The 26,031-nt window shown below is 46.8% G+C and overlaps 9 protein-coding genes across 9 annotated transcripts; 5 read left to right on the top strand and 4 right to left on the bottom strand.

Annotated features, from left to right (window-relative positions):
* Positions 1 to 77: 77 nt before the first annotated feature.
* SAMD00019534_054690 (hypothetical protein) lies at positions 78 to 3,945 on the bottom strand (the record flags this gene model as incomplete). Its single annotated transcript, XM_012898960.1, has 3 exons — positions 78 to 89; positions 177 to 2,702; positions 2,779 to 3,945. 3 exons carry the CDS (start codon positions 3,943 to 3,945, stop codon positions 78 to 80), a joined length of 3,705 nt encoding a protein of 1,234 aa, XP_012754414.1.
* On the top strand, positions 3,797 to 4,159 carry SAMD00019534_054680 (hypothetical protein; the record flags this gene model as incomplete). The annotated part of the gene is made up of 1 exon (XM_012898959.1): positions 3,797 to 4,159. One exon carries the CDS (start codon positions 3,797 to 3,799, stop codon positions 4,157 to 4,159), a length of 363 nt encoding a protein of 120 aa, XP_012754413.1.
* Positions 4,160 to 5,532: 1,373 nt separating this feature from the next.
* On the top strand, positions 5,533 to 7,684 carry SAMD00019534_054670 (hypothetical protein; the record flags this gene model as incomplete). The annotated part of the gene is made up of 3 exons (XM_012898958.1): positions 5,533 to 5,568; positions 5,629 to 6,765; positions 6,836 to 7,684. 3 exons carry the CDS (start codon positions 5,533 to 5,535, stop codon positions 7,682 to 7,684), a joined length of 2,022 nt encoding a protein of 673 aa, XP_012754412.1.
* Positions 7,685 to 7,822: 138 nt separating this feature from the next.
* Positions 7,823 to 10,915, bottom strand: SAMD00019534_054660 (hypothetical protein; the record flags this gene model as incomplete). Its single annotated transcript, XM_012898957.1, has 2 exons — positions 7,823 to 9,900; positions 9,979 to 10,915. Coding segments are annotated over 2 exons (3,015 nt in total), but the record flags the coding sequence as incomplete, so codon positions are not given.
* A 740-nt stretch (positions 10,916 to 11,655) lies between these two features.
* On the top strand, positions 11,656 to 13,128 carry SAMD00019534_054650 (hypothetical protein; the record flags this gene model as incomplete). Its single annotated transcript, XM_012898956.1, has 2 exons — positions 11,656 to 12,272; positions 12,330 to 13,128. The coding sequence occupies 2 exons, from the start codon at positions 11,656 to 11,658 to the stop codon at positions 13,126 to 13,128; spliced, it is 1,416 nt and encodes a 471-aa protein (XP_012754410.1).
* Positions 13,129 to 14,457: 1,329 nt separating this feature from the next.
* Positions 14,458 to 15,194, top strand: SAMD00019534_054640 (hypothetical protein; the record flags this gene model as incomplete). The annotated part of the gene is made up of 3 exons (XM_012898955.1): positions 14,458 to 14,616; positions 14,682 to 14,836; positions 14,903 to 15,194. 3 exons carry the CDS (start codon positions 14,458 to 14,460, stop codon positions 15,192 to 15,194), a joined length of 606 nt encoding a protein of 201 aa, XP_012754409.1.
* A 120-nt stretch (positions 15,195 to 15,314) lies between these two features.
* Positions 15,315 to 19,958, bottom strand: SAMD00019534_054630 (hypothetical protein; the record flags this gene model as incomplete). Its single annotated transcript, XM_012898954.1, has 6 exons — positions 15,315 to 15,398; positions 15,467 to 15,562; positions 15,627 to 16,093; positions 16,155 to 17,569; positions 17,644 to 17,966; positions 18,036 to 19,958. The coding sequence occupies 6 exons, from the start codon at positions 19,956 to 19,958 to the stop codon at positions 15,315 to 15,317; spliced, it is 4,308 nt and encodes a 1,435-aa protein (XP_012754408.1).
* A 616-nt stretch (positions 19,959 to 20,574) lies between these two features.
* Positions 20,575 to 22,871, top strand: SAMD00019534_054620 (hypothetical protein; the record flags this gene model as incomplete). The annotated part of the gene is made up of 4 exons (XM_012898953.1): positions 20,575 to 21,237; positions 21,319 to 21,581; positions 21,645 to 21,784; positions 21,850 to 22,871. The coding sequence occupies 4 exons, from the start codon at positions 20,575 to 20,577 to the stop codon at positions 22,869 to 22,871; spliced, it is 2,088 nt and encodes a 695-aa protein (XP_012754407.1).
* A 101-nt stretch (positions 22,872 to 22,972) lies between these two features.
* SAMD00019534_054610 (hypothetical protein) lies at positions 22,973 to 25,359 on the bottom strand (the record flags this gene model as incomplete). The annotated part of the gene is made up of 4 exons (XM_012898952.1): positions 22,973 to 23,019; positions 23,102 to 23,784; positions 23,866 to 24,241; positions 24,324 to 25,359. The coding sequence occupies 4 exons, from the start codon at positions 25,357 to 25,359 to the stop codon at positions 22,973 to 22,975; spliced, it is 2,142 nt and encodes a 713-aa protein (XP_012754406.1).
* Positions 25,360 to 26,031: the final 672 nt, after the last annotated feature.

Here is a 26,031-nt window from a genome sequence, read left to right as displayed (position 1 = left end):
GATTGGCCTAAGCTAGACCAAGGTACAATCGTTTATTTAGACTTAAGACCAACTGATGATAGCGCGCTGTGATCCCTTTATCTTCGTTCCTAATGAATGGATGAATGAGATGAATGTTAGAAGAGTTGAACATACATGACTGACCGAGTCATTTGATGGATGAATGGCACACTTACAACATATGATGATCGACTACTTCCACTTCGACTCCACTCCATCTCGTCGGGGTTGTCGCCTGGTGGAGGCTGCCCATTGAAATGGTTGGGAGGTGAGTTGGGAGACTGTTGTACATAGAGTGAGGACTTGGGTAGGGGTGGACCGCCTTTGCCGCTACCGCGACCAGATGATGACTTGCCTTCGGAAAGTGGTGGTGACTTGGGTGTGTTGCGATCGTATGGATGGCCCTCCATCTCGTAGCCATGTGACAATGGGGGAGAGAATCCATTTCTCGGATAGCCCTGGCCTCCTTGTGGTCTTCTGTCCCATCCGGTGCGATCACCTCCTCCTCTTTGGTCAAAGACAGGGCCGGTGCCTTGGCCACCGCCGCCGCCACGATAGTGTTGGCGTTCGTAAGGATGCTCTCCGCGTGCACGATCCCATCCAGTGTTCTTCCTGAATGCACCGCCAGCTCCTGGTGGCTGTGGGGCGTCCCAATGTTCGGGTGGCGGCGACCTGTCACCACGGAAGCGTTGATTGAATCTATTGCGGTCGAATGACTCTCGCTCGTATTGGCTCCAGTTTCCACGCTCTCTGAACTCGCGTTCCCGGTCGTTTCTCTCGCGCTCCATACGATCACGGATGAACTCTGGCTTGCCTGCTGCTGGGTCACGTCTGTCCCGCTCCCATTCACGTTCACGGTCTTGCTGCTGCTGACCCGGGGCGTCTCGGCTCTCGCCCCTCTCGCGACTCAGGCGGTAGGACTGGTCAATGTGCTCTCTAAAGTTGCTCATCGATGATGACAAGTTACTGCGCATCAGCGGTGACTGGGTCGGAGAGGATGGGGTGAAGGTGGCCGAGCGCGAAAGACCATTCTTGAACTGGTCGTCTCGGGAGTCTCGGTCAAACAGGTGCGGACTGTTCTGCATTCTGTCCCTGTTGTCTCTGTTGTCTCTGTCTCTCTCTCTGTCACGTCTGTCACGGTCGCGGTCACGGTGATCGTTGTGGTAGTAGCCGCCACTGTCGCGCATGCCACCTTGCTTCGTGTTGCTGCTGTACTCTGCTGTGTGATCGGGTATCAGGCCTTCCTCCTCCTCGCTCTCGCTGACCTTGCTGAGGACAGGTGACAGCGGCTTTTTTGAGTCTGATCCTGGACTTGCAGAGGTGCTGCCGCTGCCACTGCTGTTGCTGGGTGTGGCTGGCGCTGGGTTTGAGTTCAACTTGAGTGGCGTCATCTGAGATCGCGAGGGAGGTTGCTCTCGCTGCTTGTACTCTTTCAGCCAAGCCTTCTTTCCTGGGATCTTGGTGGGCGTCGCTGACAAAGCACCGTCCTCCTCGAATGCGGCGCCTCGTTTGCTGGGTGAGGTGTCCATCTCCTCGTACTTGATCTTGGTGTCGCCGGAGTCGGAATAGCCACGCCTCTTCTTGGACGAGGACAATGGAATTGTGAAGCTGTTCTCCAACTCCTTTCGTTCTAGCTCGCGTCGCTTGGTCTTCTCGTCCACTGGCACGCCCAGTGCCTCAAGCACGCGGATGGCTGCCAACGCTCGGTCGTTGAACCACATCTGCACCAGGCAGGTGGGTGTGCCGCATGCACATGCGATCGGATACTTTAGCGCGCGGTAAGGTACTTCAATTGGGATGGTGACTTCAGCTTGCGATGGGATTGGGTTGCGGGAAAAGATGGCGGCTCGCAAGCCTCCGCCACTGCTGTTCATGGTAAACTGGACACTAGAGTTGGGTGCGCAAGAGCGACGCGCGTAGCGGAGTGTTGAGCCATTGTTGCGCGCGTCCAAACAGAAGTTGCTGGCGGCGTTCTTGGGATGAGGGAAAAATAGGATGTATGGGGACAAAGGGCTGAGGAAGAAGGAGTTTGTGTCGGCACATTCGTTCTGCACGTCGGCCGCGTCTGTCAGGACGCCTAGGTACTCGCCCAGCAGCTGCCCGGCATCGACATCGTTGGAGGCCAGTATTCGCGGGATGTCCTTCTGCTGTTGTTGCTGCTGAGGTGACTTGAGGCGGTTGTCGGGGGAGTTGATGGTCTTGAGCGAGGGCGACAGGAACGTCATCGGTGACGTGCCGCTCTGCTCTGCTTTGATCTCAAAGGTTGTACTGAAAAATGGTTGGACATGGTCGTCCACGCGATAGGTGCTGCCGTTGATGCCGCTGGCGTGCTGGTTCTCGTTGATCTGCTTCCATTGGGTGGCGTGGTTGTGGTTGTTGTTGTTATTATTATTGAGGTGATTGCTGTTGTTGTTGTTGCCGCTGCTCGTGCTGCTGCACTCCTCCTTGGCCATGCCCTCACTCATTCGGAGCACCTCTTGGGCAAATTCTGTCATGTAATCAACTATCTTGTCAACAGACTGCTGTAGCAGCAGTGCCATCGCCTTCTTCATCGTGTCTCTATACTTTAGAGGTGAGTCGCCAAACATCCAGCAGTACTTCTGGAACATCAAGTTGTCCTGGACGCTCAGATTGTGTATACATTTCTTTTGTTGTCTGTTACCTCCATTGGTATTGAGTTGAGTGCGTAGGCAGTGGTCATCCTGTGTGATTGATTGGAGTAGAGTGATTGAGTGAGTATGAGTGAGATCATGTGACCAAAGTCTGATGATGACATACGGTGAAGTTGTTTCGAACGACTAGTGGCTCGACAAAGGAGAATAGATCGAATGAGTTGATGTAGTCCTCGCTGGGCACGACGGGGTACTTGATCTTGTTGAATGACTCGCGCAGTTCATCAATGGGCAGGATGTCCTCGATGAAGGTGAAGTTCTTCTTGAGCTCCTTGAGGTCCAGCTCCTTGAGGTAGGGCGACGACGAGTCGGAATCGACGAGCATGGGCGTGTTGTTGCCACTGTGGTCCGCGTCGGCATCCTTGGGCGACGTCGCTGCATCCTTATTATTATCTGTTGTCGACTTGTCCTTGGTGGCCTTCTTCGAAGTGGACTTCTTTCTCCTGCTGCCAAAGCCGGCCGGCTTACGCTTGCGCGCCTTGGAGGTGCTGGCACTACTGCTGCTGGGCGCGCCCGCGGCGTCCTTGTCCTCGGTGTCCATGCTGGCCTCCAGGTTGTCCAGCTTCTCACAGCTCTGGCACTCAAAGGGGTCGGCCATCCTGCTGTTGCAGGAGTTGTGCGACCACTTCTTGCACATGATGCACTCGGTGATCTTGCCGCTGGCCGTCTCCTTGCCGCACACACAGTTCATCGCGCGCGGCACGCACAGCTCGCAGTAGTAGTGCTTGGGCACGGCCTGCTGCTGCTTGATGCCAAAGCATATGCTGTGCTGCCAAACATCACACTTCTCGCACTGGATCATCAGTCCCTGGTCGATGTTGTTGTTGCATATACATCTAATAATCGATTCGTTGTTGTTCTCGTCGTTTGAGGCTGAAGCGTCGTCCTTCTCCTGCTTGGCCTTTCCCTTATTCTTTGATTTCTTTGATGATGAAAGTGGTGTTGTTGATGTTGTCGATGTCGATGAGGTTGTTGTAGTCGTTGTCGTTGATGGTGTCTTTGATGATGATGATTGCTTGTTATTGTTGTCTGAGGACTCACTTAGAGGCTTCAGGTCCTTGTTCGCTTCGTGTTTGATTGTGATGTCGATGTGTGACGCCGATGCTACAACGGGCGTGGTAGGTATGCTGGCGTGGTGGGAGGAGGGTGTGGAGGGTGAGGGCGTTGCAATGGATGAGTGTTTCGACGACAGCATCAGGTCGGTCTCAAGGAGCAGCTTGGGCAGATCCTTGTTGGTATGGTTGATTCCCTGTTGGCTTGGCGTTGTGCTCATTGAGGGAGGCAACGAATGTGTCTTGCTCTGTGTGGATGTTGTCGTCGTTGAGGCTAAAGGCAGTAGTGATGCATTGCTCAATGAAGGTGATGATTGTGACGTCGTCGTCGTACTTGTCGTTGTAGTTGATGATGATGATGTAGGTATGCTCGATGCGGATGCAGACGTGGCTGCTGTGGATGTACTTGATGATGAAGTGTCCTTGGCTGATTGAGGACTAGGTGATTGTATTGATGATGACAAAGACGAAGACGACGACACTGATGAAGATGATAATGATGACGTTGATGATATTGATGATGAGAATGATGTGTTGGTTGATGATGAGGCGTTTGGCATCGTCGTAGCTGTAGGGGTCGATGGTGATATGGAGATGGTGGCGGCGGGCACGTTTGGCGATGTCGTTTCAAGCTTGATCAGGTTGGGTTGTGCACCAAACAGACTGCCAAAGTTTATCGACTTAAACAGAGCTGATGCCTCCGACGTGATTGGCGGCGATTGTTCCAATATATTCTTTGGTAGAGCCCTTCGAGCAATGGACTTTCTTCCACTCCTCTTATTCTCTTCTGTCGTGCTCATTATGTATCTATGTATATATATGTATATGTGTATGTATGATGTATTATGTGTATGTATCTATGTATAACTTTATGTATGTATCAATCTCTCAATCTATGTGATGTATTGTAGTATTCTCCTCATTCACTGTATGTTGCTATCTATGCTTCGTTATCAATGCATTAAACTCTTGTCTTTGTGTAAAAATGATTTTAGTTGTCTTTAGCTATCTTTGTGTATGTGTATGTGTTTGAATGGAGTTAGAGATAGAGAACAATGAGGTTTATAAGTGTGTGTGAGCCCCTTTAGTTTGATTGTTTGTCGAGTGAGAGAAAGAGAAAGAGAGAGAGAGAGACCCTTTATTGCTGAACACAACCCAAACCATGTTGTTGCTCACATGCTCATGCTCACTCACACACCCCTTTGCCACCAGTTAACCTTGTTGCCCGCCACAACATGGTTTGTTGTTGTTGGTGTTCTTCAACTTTGTTGTTTTTCACCACAACCAACAAACATAAAAAAAACATCAATTTTCTATTTTGAAACTTTGCTCAATCAACTGAAGATGTTTATCTCTTTGTCTCTCTATGTCACTCGACACAACAAACAAACAATAATAAGACAGTCCTTTGATATAGGTTGCAACACATATTATTCTTATCTCTGTCACATGTTATAGGTCATATCGCTGTCCATAATAATAATCATCATGATCAGCATCTGTTGATTTAATGAATGAGATACACGATACAATCGCAATGTTTTTGATGCTGTCGGTATTAGAGGCACTTAGAGATTACTAGTAACTGTTGTATCTCGGTTGTTAGCTCTTTCAATCTTGAACCAAAGTGTTGCGTGAATGAGTGAATAGTGAGATGATTGAATGAATGAATGGTGTGGGGTTTGTGCACCAGGTTGAACATCATCTGCGCAACAAACACCTAAATCACACATCATTTCCCTGTTGCACATCAATCAATCAACAATCATTATTATTAATTACTTACTTGTTCACATAGAGGAAGAAGGATGTTGTTGAACGGTACCAAGAGGTTTATATCAAAGGTAGGAAGGATCAACATAGAATGAATGACTGACAAGAATGACTGACTGACTTGTTTAAAGGTTGCGACACCATCACTGTTGAACCGATCAGTTGCATCGGGATCGGGTGTGATCCAACATTATGCAACCATCACACCAACACCTGGCCCGAACAAAGGTACATCGGGTGGTCAACAGCAGCAACAACAGCAGAATCAATCAAACAACGACAACAATAACAATACATCGTCAACAGGCAACTTTAAGAGATATTTGCTATTGACTACAGCTGCTGCGATTGTAGGAGGTGGAGCATACGTATACTTTGAATACCTAAAGAATGAGGACTTTATGTTCTCAGGCGCCCTGCCATCAGTGCCCAAAGAGGCCATGGACAAGTACAAAGAGATGCACTCAATGTTAAGAGAAAGTGGATCATCATCATCATCACCATCATCAACAACAACAACAGAGCAAGCCATTGAGAAACCAATCAAATCAATTGTTGCACCAGTTATTGCTGCAGCTACTACAGCAGTGGCAGCAGCTGTGGAGTCCACACAACATCCAACAACAACAACTGAATCATCGACAGAGAAGAAGCAACAGACATTGGATACAAAGAAGAAATACTCTGATGACATTGTCACTGATGAGCATCAGATTGAATGCCGAGGCCAGGAGTCTGTTCTCATTCAACCAACTACAACCTCATTGCCAGGCTTAGAGGTGGCGCACACTCATGTGTCGGATTCATCCTCCACCCCCGCTGCCACTACCACCACAATCGCCTCTGCACATGATCCAGTATCTGATGCAGTGACCACTGCCGACGTCATTGTTCATCGCATTGATGATAAGCTGGCCACTATCGAGAGTGCAATTGGTGAGGCTGTTAAGAATGTCACTCATCCAGAAAGGATAGAGTCTACTGCCAACTCAGCAGCTGAGGTCCTTAAGACTCCTGTGCACTCAGAGGAGGTGGTATCCGTTGTGGAGACACCTGTCAACATTGACACATCATCATCCGAGTCATCCAATACCATAACAACCATCCCAATAGAGACTGCCGAGGCAGCAGTGGCAGCAGCTGCAACAACAGCGGCGGCAACTGCATCAGCATTGTCATCAGTGGCATCAAACGATGCGACTGAGGCCGCACTCAAGTTATTGGAGCAACAGTACATCAATCAGATCAAGATGTTGTTACAAGAGAATGTACGTATTACACAAGGTTGGTCGATGATTGATTGATTGACAACATGCTAACGATGACGACAACAAACAGATAAAGCTAAAGGATGAGATTGAATTGTTGAAGAACAGCGAGGAATCATTCGCTCAGATGACTGAGCAGAAGCTGAGAAAGCTGTATGAGGACAAGGTGGAGAATAATCTGCGCGAGTTGACCGATGACACGCTGAAGAAGTTGCAAGAGATGGAGACCACGTTCAAGGACAATCTGGACCAGAACTACCAGACAATGGTGGCTAGTGTTCAGAGACAGCGCGACAACCTCACACAGATATTCACCAGCCAGCAAAAGGCGATTCAGAGTGGCGAGCTTGAGAAGAAGTTGGTCAGCACAATGACACTCACATTGGTCGAGCTCAAGAAGGTCATGAACAAGGTTGTACCAACACCCTTTGTCCAGCAATATGCCACGCTCAAGGAGCTAGCCAAGTCTGACGACCTGCTCAATTCACTGCTTCGCAACTTCCCCGCCGACATCCAAAACAAGGGTGTCGCCAGTCTGCATCAGTTGAAGGAGCAGTTCCATCAAATTTCACCAAAGGTGCGCGAGATTGATCTTCTGCCCGACGACACATCGATCATTGGCAGAGCCTTGTCAATGGTGGCCTCCAAGCTTATTCTGCCTGAGAAGGGCATGGTCAAGGGCACAGACACTGGCTCCACACTGGCTCGTGCTGAGGAGTTCCTCAAGCAGGGCAACCTGACCAGCGCTGTCAAGGAGATGGAGTCGATCGCCAAGAGAAACCCACAAATCGAGGAGTTGACCCACGAGTGGATAGCCACTGCCAGGAATCGTGTTGCCGTCGAGGACATGGTCAAGTTGTTGGAGGTGAAGCTCAAGCAGGTGTCTACAGAGATCAAGGGATCATCTTCAAGCAAATAGATAGACAGTGATGTATCAAGAGAGATGGATCAAGAGAGGATTGATAGATAGAGTATTAAAAACAGGTTAATCGATAACAACAAAGGGATGAATGGAGTGGATGATGCAACCTAGAGGTCGACTGTGTTATTGGTCTATTCTGCTACTATCCAGGACATGTGGATCAAAGGAAAAAAGGGATTGCGACAGTGTCGATGAGGTATGGCCATTCGCTGTTGCCGCGGCATGATGATGATGGTGATGCGTGGAGGGCGCATCAAAGTGGGACAGCAGGCTCAATTGTGAAAGTGGCGACGTCAGGTTGGTCAACACCGAGGGGAACCCGACCCATTCAAAGGGGCTAATGTTGAAATTGAAGGTGCTGCTGTTGAAGCCATCCATGCCGCCATTGCCAATACCAATGCCATTGCTGTATCCATTCTGGTGTTCATGGTCGTGGCGTTGAGCGTCATTCTGGTGCTGCTGTTGCTGACGTTGCTGCTGTTGATGCAGTTGTTGCTGCTGCTGCTGTTGCTGCTTGGGAGGCGACACAATGAACTGTTGTGGCGTTTGCTTGCTGTGATTCTTGATTGGATACATGATGTCGTCGTTCATGTTGCTGTTGTTGTTGGTTGTCTGGATGTGAGATATGAGAGATGAGTGCTGGTATTGATGTGGATATTGGTTGCTCAACATGCTTGGCGATGACAGGGGTGGTGGCGACATTGGTGAAGAGTGGAGATGGAAGTATTGGTTCTTGACTACAGGAATGGGCTGTGCTTGTGATTGGGTGTGTTGGGAAAGAGGTGAGAGTGACAGTGGCGGCGTGAATTGGGTACCCAAAACTTGTTGGTGGTGGGTCTCTGCTGGCATGTACAAGGCCGCCATTGATGATGATGATGGAGACGGGACATCGAGTGGTCGTGTAATTGTAGTCGTCGTCTTCTTCTGCTGCTGCTCAATTGCGTTGAAGTTGTTGTTGTTTGTTGGCAGCAGCTTGGGGTTTGATGATGATGTTGGGGGATTTGGTTGTCTTTGCTCTACAGTGATCAATGGTGTCGTCTTGATCTGCAGCTTTGTGGTCTGCTGTTGAGGTTGCTGCAGCTGCAGTTTGCGATTGGATGAGGTTGCCAACTCCTTTTTGTTGTTGGGCAACACCTTGCGTGGTGGCTCAGCCTTGACTGGACTGACGGCGGGCTCCTTCTTCTTGGGCTTGACGACCTTGGCCATCAACTGCTTGGACAGACTCTCCATCTCGGCGCACCACTCTGGGTGGAACACGTCGGTCCTCTTGGCAAACTGGTCTAATACTACACTTGATCTCGTCTTTAGAAGGTTGTTGTTGACGTTCAGCTTCTTCCTCAGTGTCTGAACGACCATCTGGTAGACGATGCTCCTCACCTGCTCGGTCTGGTCGGCGCTCAGCGACGACACGACGTTGAGCAGCGCGTCGTAGTACTCATTGTCGCTGTCCTCCTCCTGGCTGCCCGAGTTGAGGTAGTCAGAGATCGATTTCTTGATCGTTTGCTTCCACTGACCGACAACGCGGTGTGACTCGAGCAGCTCCTCGAGCTTCTGGATGTTGGTCGACAGGCGATCCAGCGTGGCCCCGTGCAGCGTGTTTGAGGCAGTGTCGGCAGCGGCCAGGGCTTCGCCACACTGCTGAGACAGACGCGCCTGATGGTCGTGCAGATTCTTAAGCAGCTCCTCACTTGATGCTATCGACCTGCTGGCATTCGCATTGCTGGCCTGATTCAGATACTTGTTGATCTCGTGACACAAGTCATCTCTCTTCTTGACCCTCTGCAACTCCTCTGCATGTTGTCTCTGCAGCTCCTTCTCCTTGCGCTCGCGCTGCTGTTTGGCCAGTGCTGGATGGATGCCGTTTGGCTCGCCGCCCTCCTTTGTGGGCGCCACTGCCTTGTAGTCCTGAAAGACGGAGTCGTTGATCACGTAGGTGAACTCGAGGCTGTAAGGTCCAACGCCAAAACGATTGGTGGCGCGCACCTTGAACGAGTAGTTGCCACTATCCAATCCAGGTGTTGTGTAGTAGTTGTTGTAGCCTCGATAGATCACCGAGAACTGCTGTTGTTGAGGGTCCTCCTTCTTCATCATCTCCAGGCAGAACTCCTGTACATTTGAGCTGCATGACCACCGCAACTGCACCTGTACCTCATTCTCCTTTATAAATATCAGTTTGTCGATTGTTGGCTGTGTACATTGGTTTGGAGATTTGTCTTTGGATATTGATTGATTGAGTTAGTGAGTGAGTGGATTCATTCCTGGATCCATGCCAATCACATGTAGTTACTTACTGTTGGTATTGATTGGTTGAGTGAAAGTGAATGATTTCGAAGGGATATTTAACATTGAGTAGAATGAGAGAGGTGATTGTGATGTGAATGAGTTGTTGTCATTGAGTATATACTTCTTGGTGTTTGTCGAGTTGCCATTGCTATTGTTGCTACTGCTACTACTGACACTACTATTGCTGCTGCTACTACTACCATTACTACTTATACTACTATTACTGCTATTCAGATTGTTGTTGATGCCGTTGCTGTTGATGTTGTTGGTGTCGTAGGGCAGTTGATTGAATGAATCATCATAGTCATTTGAAGTGTTGATGTATTGAGTTCGCTTGGAGGAGTCGACGATGGAGAGATAGGCGTACTTGAGCTCCTCGAGGATGTAGGGGTTGCTGATCTCATTCTTCTTGAGCTCGAACTTGGACACGATGTAAAGATTGATGCGATCGTTTAATTTACACTCGTCGTCCATCAACGCCTGGTATTCGTTCTCGTTGTTGATGATCGACTGCTTGATCGACTCAAAATTCTTGGCGATGGCCTCGTTGGTGGCGGTCGACGCCGACGCCAATCCATTTGGATTCAATGAGTGCTTGCTGTTGGCAGTGGAGGCGCCACCATGAAGTTGCAGCTGTTGCTTCTCCTTGACATAGTACAGACTGAGTTTGATGAGATTGACGTCATTCTTTTGATCATTGATACGTTCATTCAGTCTGTTGACACGTTGTTGTATGTCATTGGCTTGGGCCATCAATTCATTGAACTCATCATCATTTGACAACTGTAGCAATTGGAATGATCTAAGTGCTCTCCAATCATTTTGTTGTTGTTGCGTTTGTTGATGTGTTTGTTGCTGCTTCTTCTGGGTCTGGTTCTGGTTCTGATGATGCTGCTGTTGCTTTGTTGAGGCTGCACTATTCTTTGACTTCATTTCCAAAGTCATTGAATGTGAGTGAGTTAATTGTATCTATAAATATATAATATTGCTCAAATGAATGAGTTGTTGATGTAATAATCTGTCTTTCTCTCTATCTCACTATCTTCTAACTCTTGTTGTGTTTAATGGTCCCTCTCTCAATGTGTGGCTTGTGTGTGTATGTGTTGTTGTGTATCTATTTGGCTCAATGTACAATGAGTCCTTCTCTATCTAACACACTCACTCTCTCAGACACTCAAACAACACAGGTAGCTTCCTATCCTATCTCAACTCTTTCTTTGAGTTTGGGGTGACTGGAAGGGGTGTTGACGTGTGTGTCTTTGTTTTGGATGGAGATTAGGGGGTACAAAATAATATAAATATAAATAAAATATCAAAATGCCCTCACATCCCTCCAAAACCATCACTTTGTTGTTGGTGATGTTTTGATTGATTGTGTTTGATTGATTGATTTTCACTCACACACATATTTTGATTTAGTGTTTTTTTACATCAACAAAAAAACATCAATATCATTTCCAAAATAGGTAGAGATAATATAATATCAATGGTTGTGTGAACATCACATAATTATACCCATTCACATTCACATCATCATTGCAATGATTACAACACTTAGACGTTGTGCACTTATACTATCTCCATCAAAATCAACAAAATTAACTACTTCATCATCTTACCTCATTGGACATACAACGCATAGCAGCAATAACAATGCTTACAAGTCCATCATCAACAGAATAAACATGACTACAACATCATCTACATCACAATCAAATGTGATCTCTTGGAAATCATTCATCTTCTTTGATCAACGTCATAACCAATGTCTCTATATCAAGGAGAGAGCTGATCAAACATCAACTCATTCAAGCATTCCTCCCAACTTCTATGGCTTTCCATCAATCCCAAACCAAGTCAACAACAACATTGACCAACAGCAAACCTTGCAGCCACTGTTCCAACAACAGCAACAAAAGATACCAGGTGTCTTCTACTTGGGTCGTCTGTGCACTCCCTTCTATCTGCCACAGCTCAAACGAGATGACTGTAGTTACTACATCGTATTAATGGATGGCACAGAGTCACTTGATCTGAATAGTTTGAACAAATTGGTCAACAAGAGCGATGATGATACATCAAGCTATAGCTGGTTACACCCCGCAGAGGTGATTAATAGATTCCAGAATGCTCCAGTCTCTGATAGATGGCTTAGCACACCCGAGACACAGAGGATCACTGGTTTGGTGGCTGATCTACTCAAGGTCCTTGGCTCACCCAGTGCTGCCACCGCACAAGAACAACTTGGCAAACCCATAACACCAGAGAATGATGACATTGTTGGAGTGCAGACACCATTGTTGTATGCCCCTGGTATCGAGAGCATACCTATTGTATCAAACACAATCATACCGTTTAGAAGCACCAACTTGATAGTCTGTTGTGATGGAGACAGTGCATTGATCGTTGACCCTGGCGCCAATCAATCAGGCCATCATCACTTTGAGAATATACTGCTCACTCGAATCCCAGAGCATGTAAGAACAACCGATGGTGGACGCAATCTCAAGGTGTTCATCACGCACGAGCACAAGGACCACTGGGAGGGGCTGCCATTGGTCGAGAAGCATTTCCCCAATGCTTCATTGGTCGCCCATCCCGAGTGTCTGGAGCTCATCCAGACAACACTGACAAAGGTGTCTGTCTCTGGAGCACCATTCAGCTCTGTGTCTGTCGACAGCAATGCCGCCAATGTCGACTCTGGCAACCGCATCGTTATTGGAAGATACACATTCGACATTGTATCAACACCTGGCCACACAAGCAACTCGCTCTGTCTCTTTGAGACCACCTCTCGCACACTTGTCGCTGGCGACCACATCGTAGGATGGGGCTCATCAGTGTTGGATCACAACAGCGGCAACATGAAGCAATATCTACACACAACTCAATCGATGATCGATGTGCTGAAGCCCTCGATCGCACTGCCAGCACATGGTCCATCAAACTACGAACCAATCACACTGCTACAGAACTATATCAAACATCGATTGGTTAGAGAGAAGGCTATACTTCAGGCGTATCGTGATGGCAACACAACACTCCAGGACATACTCTCGATTGTTTACAAGGATCTCGATCCCAAGCTGAACCAAGCGGCCATGATGAACATTCGTCTCCACCTCGACAAGCTGAAGGAGGATCAAGAGATACAATAAAAGCCAACTAGTTGTTGATCACAGTAGTCGTGTTGAATGAGTGGACTCTGTGTTGTCGAGTCAAATGACTGATCATCTTTATTTTATCTTTAAGGACACTTTTATTTGCCCAACACCAAGGGATGATACTTTGCAACTCATCAATCACGCAAGAACACTGATAACATCTGTGTGGCAATCGACCATGATAAAGAGGATGATTAGGATGACCATGTTCATGACCTTGGCGACGATCACGAAGATGTCCATAATAAAGATAAAAATGCATACACAAAGAAACTTCGATTTTTATACCCTGTATCACTTCAAACTCTACAGACCATCATCTTTCCTTGGTCCAGAACGTTATTCGGCATCAGAATCAATTAAACAACCCCATCATAAGAAACTTGGAGGATTATGATGGGGTTTCAGATACGTGATAAGGGTGGGGATTAGAGATCAATTGTTGGTTGAGATCTGAACACAACGTCCACTCATCACCAGAAGTAGAATGTCCATGAAGTTTCTACAATATTTATTTTAACGACAGAGTGCAAATTATATAAATTATATATCAAACCAATATTTAATAATCAATTAATAATTATATCATCATTAATAAAAATATACATCATCATCATAACCAAATAATCAATATCAATTAATATTATAATGAGGAATATAGTTTTATTACTAATAGTATTATGTATTATTTCAAATCTTATTAATGCAGATATCACGCACTCGGGATCTGATCCAGAGTAATTATTTTTGAATTAATCTTTTGAATATATAACTAACCATAATGATTTCTATATTAATTAATATACACAGTTATAATAGTATTCTTTTAGATATCTTTGTGGGAGATGATCAAAACCAAATAGGAATGCCCAGTTTCCATGCAGATTTAAAAACTGGAAATAACTATTTTGGAGGTTTATAAACCAGGAATAAAGCTAGAGTCATCGGAAAATATTATAGACTCACCACCGTCATTCACATCCGTCGAACAATTCATTGACAACACCATCTACTTGTCCATCTCAGTTGATGAATTGTGATCAGTTGAACTGGTGACCTTTAATATGAAACATTCTGAACTTTGTACAAAGTTATTGTTATGAAGTCCATGAATCTCGTTAATTATAGTTACATTGTATTAATGAATCTTTGACTAAATGAATCTGATCATTGAGATTGGATCCTTCAAATAATTTAGACCATGGAAAAATGATTGAACTTCAAAAGAATTGTTGATTGATGACAGTGCATTGACCCCGCGTCAAGATTAAATGTATTAGTGAAGTTACTTACATGTATTTGTGATCAATATATATAATAGAGATGAAGAGAGATAAAACAAACAATAATACTACAACTACTACAGCACCAGTCGATCAAGCCTCCGCACCTGCCCCACAGTCAAAGGTGGTCGAGCCAGTCAGAGTTGCACTATACGATGGTGTAGGACAGAAGCAAGCATTGGATGATGCAATTGTTAGAGTAATATATACAAGATTCATACATCATCAATAGTATAATGACTTACACATCACATCATGTTGTAGTACTTTACAAGTGAACTTAGTTATGAACAGGTACACACGATCAACTATATCAAGGTGTTGCTGGGACTGGTGGGATGTATCCTTGCTGGCCTTGCTCAGTTCTACCCTGAGCCATTCCCAAAGAATAAGCCAGTATTGATCATTTGCGTACTATTGTATGTTTGTCAAGTCCATCCCGGTCTGGCCCTACCTATCTAACCTTGTTGACAATCATTCTTCAGGTATATGCTAATCTCATTGGCGTTGTATTACATTGCACAGTTTGTACAGAAGGATACTATACTCTTTGGAAGAGCCAAGGAGAGCGGCAACAGCGACTTTAGAATCAGCACATCTCTGCCGCGATTCGAACCAAACTACACGATCAAGTATGAGAGTGGCAAGGACATTGTTCACAGCGTCACCAAGCCAATCAACAACTACTTTAACACCAGTGGATTGCTGGTTGAGGCTCCTCTATTCAAGGACCTCCACAAACTACACGAGAAGGCAATCACCAAGAAGTCAAAGTAAAGGCTACGACGACGACAACGTATATCTATATATACTCTCTTCGATTACAGGCATGTACAGGAGGAGTATAGCATCCTCCTCCTTCATTTGGTTTATTCATTCAGTAGTGGTAGTACTACTCTAGAGCACTGGCATCCTGGACTTGCTCTTGAGCTCGAGCATCTCGAGTAGCAGTTGGTCCCTGTTCTGGAGAGCAGTGAATTTCTGAAGAGTGACCGATCAGTAATCAAGCCGACTGGCGAAGAAAAGTCCAAGTAGTGGACAGTACTTACCATCTTCTCAGCTGACTTGACAGTGAGTTGGATACCCGAGGAGAAGAACGAGTTGAACTTCTTGATGTCTGAGATGTCGGACCAATCAATCTTCTCCTGCTCGGTAGTGGATGGGTCAGTGATCTGTCGCGTCCACGGTGAGGTAGAGAGAGATACTTACTGTTGCGTACGAGACATGGTTCTGGTAACAGAGGAAATGGGTTGTGAGTGTGATGCGGCCATACATGCCCTTGCGCATGGCCGTGTGATTGGAGACGATCTTCTCGCCTTTGGGCAGCTTGTAAAGGTTGGCTACAAACTCGTACTCAATGTCTTGGTTCTTGGCGTGTTGGACAACGGCCTCCTCCAACTTGATGTGATCGTTGAACTTGGACACCAGCTGGATGGTCGACTTGTACAACTTGGCCTTCTTCTTCTCGGCAAAGTCCCACAAGTCATAGCTCTTCTCGCCCACGTAGACACTGAATGTCTCGCGGCCACTGATCGTCTGTTTCTGTAGTCGACTAATGTTGGCGTACTTCACAACAGAGTTGGTCTCATTGTATGACAGAATGGTTGATATACACATGCAGTCATCCATCAAATAGATGACCGTCGGGATGCCCAGCGAGCTACGGCACTTGTACTCTGTTGATGATGATGTTAGTGATTGGTTGATTGAGTGAATGAGCGAATGATGTATACATACTCTCAACTAATGTTGACTTGCTGAGATCGAAACGATCTTGGATGAAGCGGTTCTTATACATGGTCTTGTTGGTCTTGGCAAACTGCTTGGCATCGTTGTCTTTTTGTCGCGAGAACAATGCGGCCATGATGTGCACTTCGCGTATTGGTGTGGTCCGCTGGAAGAAGCCCAACTGGAACTTGGTTGGAATGGCTGGCAACACATCGGCACCGGCAAGGCGGTACGTTGGGGTAGCGACCAGCTTCTGGTGCAGGCTTATCAACGCCGATGTGCCTGTAAAGTAGACGGGCAGCGTGGAGAACAGTGGCTCAGCATGCTTGCGCAACAGGTCGAGGATCATGCCCTCACCATCAGCATAGAAGAAGGCTTCGAGAGGGCCGTACATAGCGAGGATCATGGACACTTGATTGAGCAGCACGTCATCTGTCTGTTTCTGCTTCATCTTGCCGTCTGAACCTGGGAAGAGAAGACGCTCACACATCTTCCAGATGCACTGCCACACGCCACGAATGAAACGATTGAATGTTGGATGGTAGAGGTTACCACTGAGAATCCTGAGCTCGTTGGACAGGTAAGTGGTGAGGTCTTGCAGCGCGCCATCTACAAACGATGCTTCAAACAATGATGGCTCGGGCGTGGCCGAAGCAGCACTGGGAATGGTGGTGGCCGAGCCACGCTTGTTGAGTGCTGGCAACTTGGTCAGCATGATGCCCACAAGACAGGCGTTAACCCAGCGTCCAATCTTGCTGATGGATAGGTCGGAGAGATACTCGACGTTGCGCTTTGCGGCCGTGAACGACTTGGCAAAGGCGTCATTGATGCGGTCCTCGCCCACGGTGGGGAATGTCTTGATCATGTCGTTACAAAGGTCGTCAAGCAGTTGTCGCGAGGTATCAATGGAGTTGAGCTTAACACAGATGGTCGTGCTAATGGTGCGTGATGACCTGGCAGTTTCTTGATCGATCGAGACGGCCGTGGAAGAGGAACGAGTTCGCGACGTGATGGTGATGTCCTTGATGAAGGACAAGAACTTCTCATAAGAGTGTTGGTTAGAGTCGTCCTCGTCCAGGTTGAACAGGGGGCTGGCCACATCGTCCAACTCATTGATGAGCGAGCTCATCACAGTCTCCAAGTAGTCTTGGTAGCATTGTGCCACTATCTCTATAAAGTCCAGCACTGCCTTGTCCACATTGATGCCGATTCCCGCCAGATGATTCTTTCCAATCTCAAACATCTGGAACAGGTCCATCACACTTGATGAGTGCAACACCTTGTTCTTCACATCGATGGCCACCCACTTCTCCACGTCCAGACTTCTCTCCATCCATGTATTGAACTGGTTCCTCGCCTGATCAATCCACAATCTAATGAATGGCGAGAACATCTCATTGAGGTTCATCTCAATGCCCTTGATCCTGGAATGATTTGGTGAGAGAGGTGGTGTTAGTGGCGAGTCCCGATGTTTGATTGATTGATTGGTTGGACGTACTCATTTGATGCGTTTGGATAGATGACTGAGGACATGAGTGATTGGATCTTCTTGAGGAGTGTGAAGGTCTCAATGCTGACAGTGAGCTCTTTAGAGAGGACGAACAAGGTCTCATCACGCAATAGTTTGTAGTAGGATACTACTGACTTCTTGATCAAACTCTTGCCAAAGAACTGTGAATAGATACTAATGTCATTGTGAATTTGAATCTCAATGGCATCATAAATGTCCAACATGCTGACGATATTCCTAAAGTCATTGGAGTCCTCAATGGACACCTCAGAGTTCTCCTTCACCATCTTGAAGAAGATGTCAAAGTAGTTCTAAACAATGGGATTGATTGATGTGTGAGTGATCGTGTGATTGATGATGCGGTACAACTGATCACTTACATTGAGATACTTGTCAATCTTGGTGTTGAGCTTGGACTCGATGTCTGAGCCCTTGATACCCTTTTGGAAACAACGTACTGTGATCAACTTCTTGATGATGTCGAAAGATGCTACTAGTAGCTTGCCATTCTCTCCACTGATGCCTTGCACCTCACCAGCCTCATTCATCATCACTGGGAAGCTTAATCCATAACGACTGATTATGTTGCTGAATGTTGACTTGAGTGATTTGATCGTGGTGGTCAGTCGTGTGGCCATGTCGTTGGTCAACATGATGGCGCCAGATTGGCAGTCAGCCACCAGGTTGTCCAGCGTGGTGGAGATCAGCTTAAGGTGTTGCTGCGTGATGGAGAAGTTGTCAATCACATGATTGAGTATGGTGGTTAGACGTGTGAGCGAGGAAATGGCAACGCGCTGCTCAAACTCGGTCAGCAGCGAGGCGAGCTCGTCGCTAAAGATGAGCGATGTCTTGAACTCTGTGGTGGACATGATGAACTCGACCAGATCGGCCATGTACTGCTGATGATTGATTGTGAGAAGTGTGCGAATGTCCGCTGGTACGCTGTCCAATGCGTCAGACTTCTCAAGTTCGCGGCGCGCAAAGTACAGCGACACCCTAACGCTGCCAAGTCCCTGATCACTTAGCTCCTCGCCCTCTAGAGCGCCATCTTTTTGCGCGCCAGACTTGTCCTTATCCTTGCCATGTGTGAGCTTGGAGAAGAAGCTCTGTTTCTTCTCGCGAGGCTGAAGATAGTAGCTCACTTGCGCGGCAGCGTCAAGCGGCAAGAGGGGTAGACGGGGATCGTCCGTCTGGAGTCTGATGTGGACGGTGCCCATGAAGTCGTCTTTGGTGACGAGGTCCGAGTCAAACACCGAGCAAATGAATGTGTTCTCATCACGCTTCTCTGACTTGAGCACGAATGTCTCGTCCCAAACCGGGTTGAGCGATGTCTTCTTGACTGAGGAGCGATGTCCGTGCGACGACTTTGACTTGTGGCACTTGTCGTCGGGGGTCGTAAGATGAAGACACACGTAGGGGTCCGACGACTTGGTCGCAATGTCCTTGTACTGAAGCGTGGAGGCGCTGTTGACCAGCACGATCAGCAACGTGGAGAACTGTGGTAGTGCAGCAACTTGTTTCTGTCGAGTGCGGAAGTACTGTGTGCGCTCGGATGTGAAGCGAGCGTGTGTGGCCACATCGACAAAGTCCTTGGGTGCGGGCTGCGCCAGCGATGCGTTGTAGGACAACTCGGCCAGGTGGTACCGAGTGAGGTTGTAGGCCTGGCGCGCAAGGCTGGCCTGGTCCGCCTCGGACTTGATACCAAACGATCGTGCCAACAATGCTACACTGTTGCGCATCTTGCGCTCAGACTGCTGCAATATCAGATTGCTCAGCAAGTAGACGTACATTGCTCGCACGGATGGAGTAAGTGTGGCGATCGATCGCTCGTCCGACTTCTCGATCGATCGTTTGAGTGTGAGCATTGGTGTGGCCTTGTTGTGTGTCATGAGTACGGCCGAGAGGATAGCCTTGGACTTGGCGCGGAACAAGTGTGGTCGATTGGCCGCGTCATCCACATGCATTTGGGCGACGCCACAAGGCGAAGTGGTGACGGTCGCGCCAAATGTCGACCTGGAAGGCGAGTGCATGTGTGCCGATGGTGCATGTGAGAGGAATGCTGAGAAATCCTGTTGTCGCACTACGCTTGCCAGACGCTGTAGAGGTGCGTCATTGGGTCCGACTGGCACGCCCAATGGACGTTTGTCTGGCGACACACCTGTCGCAGGGCCATTTCCACGCGTAACCTTCTCATCATCCTCAAACAAGTCTCTCTTGCTCTCCAATCTATTCTTTGTCAAATTCAACTTTGCCATATTCTTGCTAGGCTGTGAAGGTACCTGTGGCAATGGTTTGGAGGCCATCCTGTATCTGTCTCTCTCTATGTGTGTGTGAGCGTGTGAGTTGAGTTTGATTGATTGAGTTTGATTGAGTGTGAGTGATAAGTTATAAGTAAGTAATATAGTTAACTATTATAAAAGGTATTTTAAGAAAAGAGAAAAGTAATGAAGAATCAGTAAGGTCGTCATGATACTGATGATGATGGTGATTGGTTGAAGGAGTGAGACAGACACAATTGAGTAATCAAATCAAAATTTAAAGTTCGACGATATTTAGGATTGGTAATATGAGTTGCCCGAATTCGTTCAATGAATAAATAACCCCATCCATCACATTTAGAACAGTGCCAAGGTTGTCGTGCGAATCATCAGTTCATGATTCTGACCCCGTTTCCCCCCTCATCACCCCCTCAACTTACTTGACCAACATTCAGATGATGACCACATTCCTTCAACTTCATTATCCAATTGTTTATTTGAAGCCGCGAACAGTAATCATTTATACTAATACTCATCATCAAATTATATAATATAATCATCAAATCCCATCAATCAATCAATCAATCCAAACATTCAATCAAACATATAATCAAAGATGAAGAAATTGATAAATGATCCAAATAATGTTATACATGAGATGATGGATGCGATGATGGACTCGAATGAATTGTTGACAAAGATTGATAATGCTAATGTTATGGTTTTGGAAAGGTCAAGACAAGAGAAGGAGAAGGATAAAAAGGTGGCGTTGATATGCGGTGGTGGGTCGGGACATGAACCAGCGCATGCAGGATTCATAGGTGTTGGAATGTTGGATGCAGCGGTCATTGGTGATGTGTTCACATCGCCCTCGCCATCACAGGTGTTGGCCGCCATTCGTGCTGTCACTGGAGCACCCGGATGTCTGCTGATCGTCATGAACTACACGGGCGATCGTCTAAACTTTGGAATTGCTGCAGAGATGGCTCGCAATGATGGCCTTCGAGTGGAGATGCTGGTGGTAGGCGATGATGTGGCCACCATCCACTCGTCCAAACGTCGTGGCATTGCTGGTACGGTGCTGGTCAACAAGATACTAGGTAGTTATGCGCAACGTGGAATGGCCCTTGACCAACTGATTGGCAAGGCACATCAACTCCTTCCGACTCTCAACTCAATGGGTGTCTCCTTATCCAGCTGCACTGTTCCAGCTGTTGGCAGGCCCAACTTTGAACTTGGCGACGATGAACTTGAGTTTGGACTTGGTATCCATGGTGAGCCAGGTATCAAAAGAGAGAAGCTAACAGGTTGTCATAATGTTGTTGTAAGTTTAGCGATCGTCAGCATTGGCGGGATGGGATCATCCCACTCACTCTATCATTCAATCACTCATTCAATCAAACAGAGACATATAGTTGAGTACATATTGGAGAATGCACCAAATGCCAGTCAACATTATGGTGTTGGAAAGAGATTGGTAGTGATGGTGAATAACCTTGGATCAACAACACAGATGGAGATGAATGTTGTGGTAGGGGAGACCGTTCGTCTACTTCAATCCAAAGGATACATCATTGATCGTCTGATCAATGGCACACTAATGACCGCTCTAGACATGTCTGGCATCAGCATCAGTATAATGTCAAGCGATAATGATATTATTGAATGGTACGCATCCTTGTCATGGAATAATATGTGATGGAACACTCACTGATTCATTCACTCTATTAGCATTGACTATCCAACCAATGCACAGGGATGGCCTGTTAACAGTGTATCTAAGCCACGTGCATACCATGGACAAGGACTTATCCCTCTTGGAAAGAACAAGACACAACACAATGAGTTGCCAGACCCAAACCAACACATATGTATGTGACACATCAATGATCAATCCATCGCCACAACTAACAATATTGAATGAATGAATGAACAGATGATAAATACAAACAGGTTGTTGTGGATAAGTCAACAGCAATGATGATCAAGAGTATCCTTGAGCATGTGTGCAAGGCATTGCAGGAGAACTCAAACATATTGACTGATTTGGACTCTAAGGTTGGCGATGGTGATCTTGGTATAACACTGGAGCGATGCGCCAACAATGTATTGAAGCTGGTGGACATCATTCCATTCGACAGACCATGTTATGCATTGCTAAAGATATCACATATACTTCAAGAGACTGCAGGTGGCTCATCAGGTCCATTCTACGCTGTTTTCTTTATGAAGTTGGCAACATCTATATTCCAATCTCATCAAGGCAAGGCACCCAATGAGCCAATCACCAGACAACAATGGGCCTATGCATTGCGTGAGGGATACTTGGCCATTCAACAACTTGGAGGTGCAAAGATTGGTGATTGTACAATGCTTGATGCTTTGATCCCCGCCATTGACACCATCGTTCGCATGTCCAACGACACACAGCTCAACATCAAACAGATTCTTGAAGCCTCGGCTGAGGCTGCGCACCAGGGCGCTCAATCGACAGTTGGAATGAGGGCCAACCAAGGCCGTGCCTCATATCTTGGTGATCGATCAAAGGATTGCATGGATCCAGGTGCATGCGCTATTAGTGTCATCTTCCAATCAATCAAACTTGTTCCACAGGACCAAACTCATCATCATCACGATCCTGATACATCGATCACCTTCTACCCAAGGTTCATGCCGGATATATTGTCTGGCGCAAAGACGATCACTATTCGTGATTTTGATGAAGCAAAGCACATTCCAACTAATTATCCACTTCGTGTATATCCACATGGACAGCCTGCAGATGGCAAACCAATATGCCGTATCCAAGTTGAATCAATCTTATCCGTACGATTTGATCAATTGAATGAACATCATGCCAAACAAGAGAACATGACACTTGACGAGTTGAAGCGTGTGATCAGCGAGATATATCCCAACGAGAATAAGCTCTACGTCGTAACATTCCATCTTGTCTAACCTGTGGACTGGACCAGACTGGACTGGATTGGTAATAAAGTACTCGCGAGATGCTATGACATTGTGATGATATTGCAGTTGTCGTCGACACGACAGGTTTATTAAACCTGATCAGTTGATTGATTCTGGAAGTCATCGAATGATTGGGCTAAAGATGGATGGATGGGCAGGAGAGAGATATTAGTGAGTGATCGATACCACATGGATTGACAACATGTCTGGGTGCTTACTTAAGAATGACTCGTCTGTGTACAGTTCAGAGATACCCTCCGAATCAATGACACTGTCCATGAAGTAATAGTCGGATTGGGTAGAGTCGTAGATTGAGTCGGCAAAGTATTGTGAGGATGGGATGACTCCAGCGACAGTCGTTTGATGTTGCTGTTGTTGCTGTTGCTGTTGTTGTTGTTGCGGGTGATGATAGGTGTCAAATGGTGAATAGGCGGCCACTGTTGAGTTTGGTTCCCAATAGGTGGTCGGCGTCGTTTGGAAGCTGTGAAGTGAGTTGATCTGTACAGTTGAGAGTTGAGGTTGTGATGATGAATGTGATGTCGTTCGGATCGGTGATCCAAAGGCAGGTATGAGCGCCGTGCCAACGCTACTGCTGCTGGGCTGGCTAGTGGTGGTAATCGGTTGTTCTAGGATGGAGATTGCGTCGTTGCTGTTGTCGCTGTTGTTCAGGCCGGGGTTGGACGGCTCGTCCGACACCTGATTATGACTGAGCAAGAAGACGTCGATAGGGTCGCTGTTCTCATTGTTTAGATAGATCTGGTAGCGTCTGTTGGGCATGATCATTCCCTCGTCTGGGTCTGGCACCTCGAGTTTCGTGCCAGCTGGCGCTTTGATCGCGATCAATGTGTCGTTCTTCAGCTGCTCTATTTCTCTCAAGTCGTCATATGTTACAAAGAACAGCCTATAATTGATTGATTGGAATGATTCCAGGTTAGTCAAGGCCATTATCGGGCACGTGGACTTTGTCTATGTCACAACATACTTTGATGTGGCAGCCTCATGAATGATTTGTTGGATGTTCTTCTGGACAATCTTGAGTGAGGAGTCGATGCCGGCCTCCTTCTCGGTGAGCTTCTTGACCTCCATCTTGAGTGCCTCGTTGTTGCTGCTGGCCAACAGGTCGATGTTGTTGTGGACGTGTGAGTCGACGCCTCGCCACTGCACCTGGTTCTTTGAGCTCTTTTCAATAAGGCCAACGCCTTCCAGCACACAGGTCACATCGTATATACGTCGCTTGGTGATCTCAATCGATTGAGCTGCTGCCTTCAAGTCCAAGATGCCATACGGTGACTTTTGAACCAGATCCACAAACTTCTTTGTCAGCATCACAAGTGAGTTGTCATATCTTGATGCTTTGTCTATAATGGATGGATGGATGTTGATTGATTGGGTCAGTCGAGATTCGTGAGTGAGCTGTGTTGGCGAATGCCAGATAGTTACCAGGCTTCTGCTTCTTGTTTGATTTTGTTCCTGATGCTGGTGGACTGTCGTCTTCTTCCTCCTCCTCAGACTCTTCTTCGTCTTCGTCATGTACCACCGCGCTCTTTGCCCTTGATCGTGTGCCAGTTGTCTTGGGCGCGGCCGTACCCTTCCTCGTGCGCTTGTTGGTGCCTCCATTCGTAGTCTTAGTTGTAGTGGATGATGTAGAGGTGGTTGTGGTGGTTGGGGCGCCCTCGCTGGCACCGTTCGAATCCTTCTTCTTCCTGCCTCTGCCGCGGCCGGTGGTTGCCGGCGGCGCCGCTGCCGCTGCCATGGTAGACTCTTGTGAAGAGACCTCCTGCGATGACGCTGGTGTAGTGTTTTTGGACGATCCATTGGATGCCGACAAGGAGGCCGCCGGACTCCTGGCCACATTGGAGTTGCTCAACTCGCGCAGCTGTTGCAGAGACATCTGGATCTTCTTGTCGGTCGACGATGACGAGGTGTGACCACCCGACCCAGAGCTACCGTTGAAGCTGGTGTTGTTGCTGTTGTTGCCGTTGTTGCCATTGATATAGGGCATCGATGAGAATGGTGATTGAAGCGATGCCAGTGATTGGATTTGTGACAGTGATGAGTTGATGTTGTTGTTAAGATGATTGCCAGGCATAGTTGGTGTGCTATTAATACTACTGTTGTTGCTGCTACTACTGGCGCCACCAGTTACCGAACTACTCTGTAATATACTGTAAAGATCAGACAGTGATGAGTTGCCATTTGGCGTACTATTGATATTGTTGTTGTTGTGGTTGTGGTGGTTGCTCACACCTCCATTGCCAGACTTTGTCGTTGATGTCGGCGTTGATATTGCTGATGGAGCAGAGTGTCGTTTACTATTGTGCATCGTGGTCGTTGTGGTAGTAGTTGTTGATGATCTTCCGTTTCCATGATTGCTGACTACACCGCGACCATTACCATTGCTACTATTGTTATTGTTGTTGATTGCTCCACCTGCATTATTATTGTTGTTTAGTGCGGCAGCTCTACTCCTCGTCATCGGGAATGATGAGAGTATACTATTTAAGCCTGGACCGTCGTTCATTCTCAGATTTGATTGTTTGTTTGATTGATTGAACTTGTTGACTGGATGATTGATTGAATGAATGATTGTTTGATTGATTGAATACCTTTACAATACTATATATATCTATATATCTACTTATTTAGATCTATGACATGCACTTATACTTCAGCCTTATACACAGGCACATTGGATATTGGATGTGACGACGTTGTTGTGTTCTTGATGTATGGAGTGGATTGATAGATGGATGGATGGATGATCTGAACTGAACTAAACCTGAACTGTTGGTGTGATGGTGTGGACGACTGACTGACTGACTGACTCTCTCCAAAACAATGAAAGGCACCTGACCCTATTACTGTGTATAAAGTACTACTCAAGTTATGTTATTGTTGTTGTTGATGGTGATGATGACTGTTGCCGTAGCTGCAGCTGTTGTTGACAATGACAGCGACTGGTGGATGATTATAACACACTTTCCTACTACTACTACTACCTCTCTCTTATGTATCCAGTAGGTTGAATTGAATTGGGTTGAGTTGAGTTGGTAGGGAGTGGAGTGACAGAAAGAGTGTGAGAATGTGAGATTGAGAGTGCTAGTTGCGCTCGAAGCTGGCCTAGATTGTTCACCTGCTCTCTCTTCCT

This window comes from Acytostelium subglobosum (genome assembly GCF_000787575.1).
Source record: "Acytostelium subglobosum LB1 DNA, scaffold: scaffold10, whole genome shotgun sequence".
Classification (NCBI taxonomy): domain Eukaryota; phylum Evosea; class Eumycetozoa; order Acytosteliales; family Acytosteliaceae; genus Acytostelium; species Acytostelium subglobosum.
The sequence above is the reverse complement of the archived record's forward strand: the minus strand, read 5'-3'. Positions and strand labels throughout refer to the sequence as shown.